Source organism: Pelobates fuscus, chromosome 3 (genome assembly GCF_036172605.1).
Source record: "Pelobates fuscus isolate aPelFus1 chromosome 3, aPelFus1.pri, whole genome shotgun sequence".
Lineage (NCBI taxonomy): Eukaryota > Metazoa > Chordata > Amphibia > Anura > Pelobatidae > Pelobates > Pelobates fuscus.
The window spans coordinates 230,519,190-230,531,827 of NC_086319.1; the positions used below are offsets into that span (position 1 = coordinate 230,519,190).

At 37.5% G+C, this 12,638-nt stretch overlaps 1 protein-coding gene across 2 annotated transcripts in view; it reads right to left on the minus strand.

Annotated features, from left to right (window-relative positions):
• SEMA3A (semaphorin 3A) overlaps positions 1-12,638 on the minus strand; it is a 215,872-nt gene that overhangs the window by 35,618 nt on the left and 167,616 nt on the right. For both annotated transcript variants that reach the window (XM_063448192.1, XM_063448191.1), the window contains exons 10-11: positions 10,861-11,005; positions 7,471-7,690 (exon numbers count right to left, since the gene is read on the minus strand). In XM_063448192.1, coding sequence (XP_063304262.1) covers positions 7,471-7,690; positions 10,861-11,005 — 365 coding nt within the window. The remainder of the gene's footprint in view (positions 1-7,470; positions 7,691-10,860; positions 11,006-12,638) is intronic.

The window sequence follows — 12,638 nt, forward strand, 5'->3', positions numbered from 1 at the left end:
TTAACGCACCACAAACAACCGCAAACAGTCCATTTGCACAACCGCAAACTCCCCATTTGCACAATGTTGGATACCAAGCTAGCCATGTCCCATTCCTTGTCCTCACTGATGTCATTGAAGGTCTCTTCCTCCACCCAGCCACGTACAACACCAAGGGTCCCCGAAAGGTGACAACAAGCCCCCTGTATTTTTTTTTTTAAATGTACACTACTGTTACACCAGATATGAGTTGCACTGGTGTGACACTGTGCCCTGGCAGGCCCTGAAACGCACACGTGTGAAGGAAACTGACTGCTATTATTTCACAGTCAAATTTCTAGTTTTTTTTTTAATGTACACTACTGTTACACCAGATATGAGTTGCACTGGTGTGACACTGTGCCCTGGCAGGCCCTGAAACGCACATGTGGGAAGGAAACTAACTGCTATTATATTACCGTCAAAAAAGTTTGTTTTTTTCCAATGCAAGCTATTGTGACACCATATATGAGTGGTGGCACTGGGCAAGTGGGCACAGTATACGCTGTGAGCCTGGCATATGCTGGCAGGCAGGCAACTGCAATTAGATTACACAGGGGAAACAAAAGCAGACTGATGTTCTAGCCCTAAAAATGGCTTTTTGGGGTGCTGTCCTTACAGCAGAGATCAGATGAGTCCTTCAGGACTGTAGTGGACACTGAATACACTAGCCTAGCTATCGATTTCCCTATTAAATCAGCAGCAGCTACACTGTCCCTCCTCTCACTAAGAATGCAGCTTTCAGGGGGGGGGGGGGTGGGGCCTAGCTGTCATGGAGGAAAGACGCACTTTGTGTGAGCCCCCTCAATATCTCACTTTAAGCAGCTATCAACACTGAATTTCACCCCAGAAGGGGATGACCCAGCAATGTTGCTCCTACCTGACCGATCCGACATGCTTAATAGCGGTCAGCAACTCGACAGAGCCATACTTACCTACGCATGGCAAGTGTGGCCTGGTGCTCACCGGGCGGGAGAGGCGGCCAATCTGCCGATCCTGGGATGCCCAGGATCAGCTACTTCCTGGCAGGAGCTCCGTTACCCCCCCCTCGGACCGGTGGGGGTTATCCCGGTCCACCCCTGAGAGGCTGTCTGGAGCTAATGGACGCACCGAGCACAGCCGCCCAGGCTGACATACTCATCTGCGACTCTCCCAATATGGCGGCAGCCGCGTGTCCTCCTAGTACCAGCAAAGCATGGCAGGATATTGAGTCTAAGCTGGACAGAATCTTTAATCAATTTTGGAAGCAAATAACAAGCAGGAAGCCCCAACAAGCTCCACCACAGTTCCAACAAGCTCCACCACAGCTAAGCAAAGCAGTCCCCATTAAAATCCACCAACGCAAAAGGCGTCGAAGACGGGACCGGAGGCATAAACAGAAATGCAGAGCCTGCCACACATCAAGCACTCACCTCCTCCTTAACCCCTTAAGGACACATGACATGTGTGACATGTCATGATTCCCTTTTATTCCAGAAGTTTTGTCCTTAAGGGGTTAAGCCACCACAATCCCGCACCGGACGTGAAGCACCACCGGGACAGATCCGACCACCCGACAAAACACGCTTCCACCACCTCAAGCCACGAACCCGGCACTCAGCCAGAGACTTGCCTTTGTTGTTCCAGGTATCAGGGACTCCCAGGGTCTGCACCCGGTGCCCAGAAGGGATCGGATGAGCACAAGCAGTAAACAGCAGCCTGCCAAACATGTCCCACTATAGCCGATCCTCCACACCATGCCTTTGATCACATGAACTGCTCTCTGCACATTAACTAATCGTAAAGTAGCAAGCGTTTAAACATGTCATTATTTCACCTCCTAAAGAGTTTATTGTCGTAGTTCCTTACATGCCTTTACCTTAACCGTTCATGTATTATGTTATTCACTAGTCTCATCTCATGGGGCAACTCACACTTGATTTATAACTAGTGGTGGAGCTGCTGATATAAATACACAGTTGATAACGTGCAAGCTACACCCTAAACATGACAGCCATCTTTCACAACAATGTACTGCTATATACTCATACCCTCAGTGCAACTAGCCATGATATACGCATGTTCAGTCTAGCATGCTCAAATATAACACACTTCTGTCTAAAAATAAATAAAATATAATACAAAAAAAAGAATGCAGCTTCAGAATTAATCTAAATTGTATGTCTAGGAGATGGGAGGGTCTGGGAGGGAGGGTCTGCTGCTGATTGGCTGGAATGTGTCTGCTGACTGTGAGGTACAGGGTCAAAGTTTACTCAATGATGACGAATAGGGTGCGGACCAAACATCGCATATGTTTGCCGTCCGTGGCGAACGCGAACAAGCTATGTTCGCCAGGAACCGTTCGGGACATCACTAGTCACAGTGAATGTGCAATGAACAAGAACATTGATTTTGTAAATTGTATATTGAGCCTTTTTGTCTAAAGTTAGCTGAATCAGCTACATTTCACTTATGACCCTGAACATGACTTGAATTACTTAAAAGTACAATGAATGGCATTGACATTTAAATGCCAATGATGTGTCTACTAGATATAGAGTTGGGAGAACAGTGGATCCACATATGTCATGAACCTGCAGCTTCCACAATTCTTTGTCTACCATTTGCACAACCCTTTCCTAGTGCATAGTGCTAAACAACTGTTAATAGAATGCCAAAACATTTGCACCATAGCCCCCTATATAGCATGTTCCAAAACAGAGAAATAAGTAGTGAATTATCCAAATAGTTATACATTTCCCAGAACGATTACAATATCAAAGGACTAACCCACTTCAATACATGATTAAGGAAAATCAAGACCCTGCATAATGACAGCATCACAGCTTCCCAACTGATGTGGTATACTGAATACCAAAGCCGTTATCAGGGGGTGACAACCATGATGGTTGTCACGGCCCGGTGGTCGTGCCCCCCCACATTTCCTATCTGTAGCGGCGGAATTGCTGCCAGTGCTTATGGGGCCCATCGGGTGGTCCAGGCACTTAGGTTCACCTAATGGGCATGTGTCATTGACATACCTTTTGTATCACACAGACATGTTACCATGCTGTCGCCCAGCCCAGTTGTTTAAATATGCATAGGGATTTGGGGGTAGTGCACAGGTAACCTTTTCCTTTGGTCTTTATAATCTATATATTAAACCAATATATATTCCATACAGGGACGTTTTAGCCGCGAGGCAAACAAGGCATTTGCCTTGGGCGGCAAAAAAAAATCCGCCCCCAAATGCCCAGGGCAAATGCCTTGTTAGCCTTGCAGCTAACTGACATGCCGGTCGTGCTGCTGGGCGGGCAGCGCTGGCGAGCGGCTGGTGAGGGAGCACTTCCTCTGAGCTGTGTGCTCAGCTCCCTTGCGCGCCGCAGAGTGAGGCTGGGAGCCAGAAGATGATATATTCCGGCTCCCAGCCTCACTCTGCGGCGCACGAGGGAGCTAAGCACACAGCTCAGAGTAAGTGCTCCCTCGCCAGCCGCCCACCCAGCAGCCCGACCGGCAGCCCCACTAGACACCAGGGAGAAATAGAACCCCCCCAGCATTCCCAAAGGTAAGGAGGCTGGGGGGGGTAAATTAAAAAAAAAATGTGTTAATGTGAGTGAGTATGTGTGTCTGTTAGTGTGTGTGTGTGTCTGTTAGTGTATGTGTCTGTTAGTGTATGTCTGTTAGTGTGTGTCTGTTAGTGTGTGTCTGTTAGTGTGTGTCTGTTAGTGTGTGTGTGTCTGTCTGTTAGTGATTGTGTCTGTTAGGTAGTTTGTCTTTTAGGTACTGTGTGTGTCTGTTAGTGTGTGTGTGTGTGTGTGTGTGTGTCTGTTAGTGTGTGTGTCTGACTGTGTGTGTGTCTGACTTTGTGTGTCTTAGTGAGTCTGTGTGTCTGTTAGTGTGTGTGTGTGTGTCTGTTAGTGTGTGTGTGTGTGTGTGTGTTTGTCTGTTAGCTAATGTATGCGTATCTGTCAGTGAATGTGTGTATTTAGAAGGCGGGGGGAAGGGTTGGGTGGGGGGGCAGGGGGCGTCTGAGTTTTGTCCTGCCTAGGGCAGCACAAAACCAGGATACACCACTGATTCCATATCTATATTTATATATATCTATATTTGTGGTCTGGGCAATATTGTCTTAAGAGTTAGATAACACATAAATAGTAATAAATATGATAGTTAATAACACCGGTTGGTTGTGGTGTGCCGGAACCGACAATACAGTAGGCCGGTAATAAAGAGGGCCCACCTTAGAGAGTAATGTGAAAAGAGGGAGTGGTGGAAGGGGCAACTCACCAGACCAATAACGGTATGTGAAAGAAGATTGGAGGACATTAACCCCTTAAGGACCAAACTTCTGGAATAAAAGGGAATCATGACGTGTCAGGCACGTCATGTGTCCTTAAGGGGTTAAAAGGAGACACAAGCTCCTCCCACAATTACAGGCCCAGCCTTAAATATGTTTTTATATATATATATATATATATATATATATATATACACACACACACACACACACAAACACACATATATATATATATATATATATATATTTATATATATATATATATATATAGAGAGAGAGAGAGAGAGAGAGAGAGAGAGAGAGAGAAATAATGTAGTATGAATTGGTTTTATATATACATTTGCCTAATTTAATTTATATATAACCAATTCATACAACATATATATTGTATGCCACATATTTAACGTCTAACTTGCTTAACTCCTTTAAATAGATTTTATAAAATTATTTTCGTCTTGGGTAAAGCCTTACATCCACTGATTATTTAACTTTGACTGATAGAGGCATGTTTAGATGTTGGGAGCTAAGGATGTGACAGTGATGTGGATTATCTAAGGAAGTAAGACAGCACACTAGCAGCCAAGATCTGTCCACTCTGACTGTAGACATACTATTTAGAAAGAAGATATGAAAAAGCAGCTGAACCTTAACCCAAATAGCTTGTTTAAAACTGATGCTGAAGGATCTTAAAGGATTAACTATGTTAGTACTTCTAGCAAGTTTGGATGTATCAAACAGCAGTTCAACTGTTGAACAAACAAATATAAAATATAATCAATAACATGCAACTCAGTTTCAAAATAGCTTTGCAAAGTTCTTCAACAGAACACAGAATAAAAGATGTTTCTACATTGACCATTCAATTCTTTCTTTCTATTCTATACCCGCACTTACATAAATGATTAACCCTTTCGCTAGATTGTATAAGCAATCAATATCTATTAACTTAAAAATGTCTAGAGTAGTGCAAGGTATATGCTAGTGTACCACATCAGGGATTAGACACCATACACACACAGGTAAGACATGTGAGGTCGCTGTCATCTACATGCAGCGATCATGTATCATAAACATGCCCTTGAAAACCGATTGAAATTATTTAAAATGGAAAACAATTGAAGCAATTACTGAAGCCCTCCAAGTGCTAGCATTAATGTCACCGGCATTATTACTTTAGACGTGAATACATATCTCGCAGCAGAGATGATGCAGGGGAAATCCTAGAACCTAAAAATCGGAGGAGTGTCAATTTAAGGCCATTTATATACCTATACGAAGGAAAAATAAAACTGCTAGTGCAAAAATGCAAACACTTACATGTAAGACAATACTAAGTCAATGGACAAAAAAATTATATCATTTAGTTCAACAATAATTGTTCATCATTAAATATATTTAAGATCGATGTGCAAACAACTAAAAAAACGAAAAAAAAAAACAATAAATGAATCCCTCTCTCACAGAAAACACCACATAAAAAAACATGTTAGCATAGTATCCCCATTATCGTACAACAGATTTTATTTATGTTTTCTATTATATCTTAGTCATATATCTTAATCATCATCTTAGTATTATACACTATCGAATATCTTAATTGAATAGACCACTTTTTTTATTAAACTGTTAACTCTGCTCTATTCAGCACATATAGAGAAACATGTCTTCCTGTATTGTTGCCTATGCATCATGTTGATGTTATGCATAGGTCAGAATGCTTTTGATTGTCAAAGAGTGTATATAACACCCAGGGAATCAGATTAGCAGAAAATAAACTAATTGTAGAGGCCAATGCTCTAAGAACCATAGCAAAAAAATATTTCACACTTTAATTCTCAATCCACAAATGTCCTCTTCCTGAACTAACTGTAAGACTTTCCCACATATGCAACATGTTAGTAACTAAACCTCCAGTCCAGCATTCAGTTTTCTTCTGATTTATGTCAGGCATCAATTTGAACTGAGTCAGGAGATTTACTACACAGGAATCTGAAAACTGACTCCAAGTACCCAATTGCATTCTTTGATGGCGGCATTTAGCAATAATATCACACTCATGAATGAAACAGATCCTTTTAACACATAACTCTCTACTGTGATCTCATCCCAGTGCTAATATTTAAGCAATGTCTTTTATACATATATATTTACCAGTGACCACTACTTTCCGGTTTACCCTGCTGTTTAAAAAAAAAAAAATTGCAAACATTTTTATTATATTGAAGCAGCTCTTTTGATTTATATCTCGGTACAAACATTATTAAAACAAAAAAAATAGATCTAAATAAAATATAATAAATTCATCTGTAATTACCTCTTGAAGATATGACCACATTTCTGTAAGGATGTGGCCAGCAAGCATTTGTATCACATTTTTTTTTAAATATTAAGAAAAAATAATGACAAAGAAAGGTTTATCTTTGCCTATTGTGTGAGCAGACAATTAGAATCTTGGACTTTCACAGCTTTGCTAATTAAAGGATCCCTATAGTGTCAGGAAAACAAACCCGATTTTCTGACACTATGTAATCCTTGGGGGACCCTCACCTTCATGATCCCAGTCCTGTGGCGCTGAGGGGGTTAAAATCCCTTCAGCAGCTTACCTTAATCCAGCGCCGGGCGCTGGTGACCTCTCCTCCCCTGCTGACGTCAGCTCCCGAGTGAAGCAGAATGCGCACGCGCGGCAAGAGCTGTGCGCGCGTTCTAACAGTCCATAGAAAAGCATTTCTCAATGCTTTCCTATTGACGTTCTGCACGCTTGATGGGAATTTCACATCCAGCGTCGTAGAAGCGCCTCTAGCGGCTGTCAGGAAGACAGCCATTAGAGGTTGGATTAACCCCAAATGTAAACATACCAGTTTCTCTGAAACTGCTATGTTTACATGTGAAGGGTTAAAACCTGAGGGACCTGGCACCCAGATCACTTCATTGAGCTGAAGTGGTCTGGGTGACTATAGTTCCATTGTGCAGTAAAAATCAACTGCCATTCTTAACCTGCCGCTTTACATATATTTGTGAAATAGAAACTGGTACTCCGATATAACCATTGTCATCACAATGGATAGGCAATTAAGTGCTATCTGATGTTGCAATGAAAGCATTTGATATTTAACAACATAAATACACATTCCATAGTATAAAAATGTGTTATTTAAATTTAAACTAGAGTTATTCACCTGTTCCAATAAACATGACATCATACTGGCCGTCTTCTGCTTCTACTCGATCAACTACTATTTGAGAAAACTGATAATCCACTTCAGTCTTAATTATTATTGGTCTGTTGTTGATAGGAAAAACTGGGTGATACATTGCAGGGTGACTTCTGGCAAACATTATAACTTCGTCTGGAAGATCCTTCGTGGAATCAAACCCGCCAAATGTTTTACTTGGACACTGTAGAGAAAAAAAGAAGAAAAAGGAAAAAGAAAGAAGAAAGAAAGAAAGAAAGAAAACAAAAATATATCATAAATGAGACTCATTTGTTTAAAATAAATATAAAAAAAATTAAATAAAAAAATATACTGCATACTAGAATAAGGACTAATAGAATAAGGAAGAGGACTTAATATCCACATAAATATGGTAATACAGATGTAAGAAAATATTGACAGAAAGACAGAAACTTTATTCTTCTAATATGAACTAATCCACTTCAGCTTTAATCAATTAGTTTTACTCCATAGTTTCTTAGGCTGCAATGAAAATCTCATTTTATGCCAAACACTAGCAACTATGTGTTGAGCGGAATTACATATGTTGCCATAATAAATCATTTCGGGATTTCTACAATTATGCCATTGTTTTCATTTATTACATTCATTAGAAATGACAGAGATTGAATAATATGTCTTAGATAAGCATATTTAATTCCCAATTAAATTAGTTACAGGTCACTTTCTCATTTTTCACAATTCACATCATTGTATTGTATTAAGCATTAGTATTACTGGTTTTACTTCTAAACTTATTTCTTCCCGCGTCTGGAGAGATTTGTAACAGAAGGATAGGGTTTTCAAGACAGGATAAAAATCAATTCTCTTTGTTTCAACCTTGATACAAAACATATTAATATTTAAATAGCAATGGGATTAGAAAGAAATTGATAGTGTCTCAAACAAACTACAATCCCACTAACTAATTGGGGGTTTCTATTCTCTTAATTAAATTTGTAATATACTAAAACAATGCCTACCTTTTTTATATGCGAGATATAGAACAGATTGTTTGGGTATGTGGCAATATATATTAATAATATAAATTATTTTGTTTTCTGGAAAACATTTCATAGGTTTTTATCTACATAAGTTAAAAAAAAACCTTTTTCCAACCAGTAATATATGTATATAAAAATTAATTTGAATTTTAAATTGCATACAAAGAATATTTTACAACAAAGTATACACAACATGAACTGATTTCTTTCAGGAGTATTCAGGGTTTATTTATCAAACAGTGGATTTTGGTAAATAAGATGCTGAATTACAAAAACTGTTTTCAAACAAACAGTTTAAATAATTTTCTAAATCTGCAATATTTTCAACTTTTTTTCAATTTATAACTAATCTCAGTTTAGCAATTAAACTGTGTAGAAGTAATTGGCAACAATTCTTACTTTATCCTTAAAACATGTATTCTGTCACTAAAGAGCTAATATGCAAAAGAATATGCATACGCAATTAATATGTGATACTAAAATACTTTAGCTATACCATATCACTATAGTTCATTATCTTTGTAACCTGTCCCTCTACACAGCAAAGAAAACAAATCACTTGAAAACAAATACAGCTAAATATGAAGTAGTTAAAATGCACTTATCAATGTCTAAAAAAATTACATATTAAGAATTTTGTGAAAGATAAGAGAAAGTCCAATGTACAAAAGATAAAAATAGTAATTGGTGTGAAACCAGTCCACAGAGTTTCTCCGCTTCAAATTTTTTATTATGTCCTTGCTCTACGCATTATTCTGTGTATTTTCAATGCAAGCATCATTTTTTCATTATATATATATATATATATATATATATATATATAATGTCATTTGATCCTGAGGAAGGTCCCTGTGTGTACCGAAATGTAGATTTTGCTATAATTTATGGAATAAATTTATACTTTTTCTACTAAAGACCGTGAGTGCAGCCCAGCTATTTCTGTTTTTGTTTTATATATATATATATATATATCTTAGTAGGGAATAAAACAAAACAACAAACGTGCATGTCTGCATCATCCCCCTCTCCCCCACCACCATAATTTGGTATATCAACAAGCCACAAGTACTTCAAACATTTTAAAAACATCAGAGCCAGTTTCATTTAAAAAATGTTCTTGTGGAACAAGGAGGGGATCTGGATCATAAACGATGAGATATATGAACTCAAAAATTGTGTCTTCTTTCTAAGATAAGCTTACAAATTGTTTCTTCCTTCAAAGGTTTTGCATTGTTTCTTTTGTACATCGTTGCTTCCCCCCATTGGGCCACCACAAGTAATTGAAAAACTCCATAGGTTTTCTCTTCTCACTAACAAGCTAAGCATTTTATAAATACAATTAAGAACATTACATAATCTAATTTTCAAGAAATCATCAACTGATAAGTGCAATACAACTAATTTTGTTGATCTATTATTTTGCTATTGTGAAAGAGAAAACAAAAGTAAAAAGTTTAAAAATCACATATGGAATCTGGCAACAAACCAGTGTTTTGGATATTATACAAATAAACTCATATAACATTTGCAGAATTAACATTTTGAAGTATTGTGATGAAAGATGGGAATTAGTAAACTATTTAATAAGGACAAAATTACAGTAATATGTCCATTTATCTTGCAAGTTAGAATAGTGGTGGGTTTGCTTTCAGTTTTGACCTACCAATATTTGAAATTAACAAAGAAAGACATTTTAATATAAGTAAGTGGTTGTGTCCAGGGAGGGGGCTGTTCTAAAAAAATATGTGAATGTAATTTATAAAAAAGAACATTGTATCTTACAGGCTGATTTCTAAAACACATTTATTGCAATTTAAGGGAGCTGTTGGAAATCAGAAAAATTAGGAAGAAAAGAAAGAAGGCCAACATAGGAAATGTCCCTCCTAAATGGGGACATGTAGGATGTGAACAACTGTGACACTAATCCAAATATACAATCATGTAGACTTTAAAATAAAAAAATAAAAATAATAATTACAAATTACTATTGTAACAAACATTTGTTGTCTTTTTTTTCGCATCACCATACCATTACACCATACCATTTTAATCGCTAACAAATTCCAGATATTAAAACAATACAGATTTTAAAGAATCTTCTATTGTATGGAATTCCCTGCTCATTAAGTGACAAATGTTGGTACCAATCAGTTTGCAATGTCATTAGTGTTACTTACAGAATAAGAAAAACTCTGCTTCTCATCAGCAAAATATTTATACATAACAAATATTTTCTTTTTTTTTTACCAGAACACTGGTTTAATTCTAAGTGCTTGTTCAGGAACATGTGAATGCAAAGTCTCACTACTTTATGTTGTGGAGGATGTCTTCTAAATCAAAATATACTTACAGTTCCTGGTCGAGGGTAAGGAACTCTTCCTTGATACGGTACCCATTGATAACTTGGCCCATCTCTATGAGCATAAGGACCCAAGAAAACTCTTCGAATATCCGACAAACTGTACATACATACAGCTGACCCTTTGAATACATTACTAGAAAAAAAATTCACATTTCAATATACAGTGTTATAAATGCATAGACATAACATTGTTTATTTGCAAAATTGATTCAAGCGTGTGTAGACCCAAATAAATAAGAACAAAGCTTTCTAAAATAATATTTAAAGAGAAACTAATGAGTCATTTTACTACAGTTGCCTAACTTCATCTACATGGATGATCAGTTCTTTATGGACCATTGTACCTCATGAGTATTTGGAAAAACATGCCATTAACTGCCTCTTTAATAATAATAATAAAAAAACAAAAAAAAACAAAAAAAAACAGCACTATTTCTGAGTCATTGCAGTAACTGATGTTGCACTAGAATATGTAAAACTATAATTTTAATTTAGAGAAACATATTTTCATTTGTGCCCGAAAAAATAGTTTAATGAAAAATAAAACAGTAGTAAAGTAACACCTGAACTAAGCTATGTTAATTTTGTTGATGCAATTTTTTTGTCTTGGTGTCTGGTCAAAACCACATTTTCAGTGAAGAAAACAATACTATAACTATATAAAAAGAAAGTGTTAACAAAAACTATAAAAAAAAATAATAAAAAATTTTAGTCAATGAACAAAAACTAGATAAAAATGGTAAGGAGGAAGGATATTCAGATAATGTGTGCAATGGCAATTTAAGGTCAATACTGTTTTTAATATTTTAAAATTTCCCTTTGGTTTGCAAAAAAAATAATGTTATATCATATTCATCTAATACGTGTTTTCTTTTTTAACAGTGAACTGTTGCATTTTCTATAATCAGGTAATATGTGCAATGGCATTATTTACAGTCAACACAGTTTTTCTTTTTTTAATATTGCACTTCTGCTTGATTGTATTTAATTTTATACATGTATGAGACTTGATTGTATCTCATTTTAAAATATACAACATGTTAAATATGTTAGATTACAACAGTTAAATAAGTACCTGTATTGCATGTTCCAACCTTAAAGGAGCACTATAGGGTCAGAAACACAAACATGCATTCCTGACCCTATAGGGTTAAAACCACCATCTAGCCACCCTGATCCTCCCATGCCTCCATAAACATAGGAAAATCTTACTTGTATTCAAGCCTGAAGCTGCATGCTTTGTCATGGTTCCCTTTAGAGCTGCTCACTGCCTGCTGACATCAGCAGAAGTGATAGCCCAATCCAATCACAATGTTTCCCCATAGGATTGGCTGAGACTGACAAAGAGGCAGATCAGAGGCAGAGTCGGCACAATTCAAACACAGCCCTGGCCAATCAGCATCTCCTCATAGAGATGAATTGAATCAATGCATCTCTATGAAGAAAGTTCAGTGTCTGCATGCAGAGGGAGGAGATACTGAATGTCTGGATGCATTTTAGGCAGCCATGACCCAGGAAGGGTCTCTAACAGCTATCTGAAGAGTGGCCAGTGAACTTATCACTAGGCTGTAATGTAAACACTGCATTTTCTCTGAAAAGACAGTGTCTACAGCAAAAAGCCTGAAGGTAATGATTCTACTCACCAGAACAATTTCAATAAGCTGTAGTTGTTCTGGTGACTATAGTGTCCATTTAATACCATGAATACCACTTCTCAGGATGTCATGGTGCCGTGTCAATTAATATGTAAAAATCATTTTAAAGTA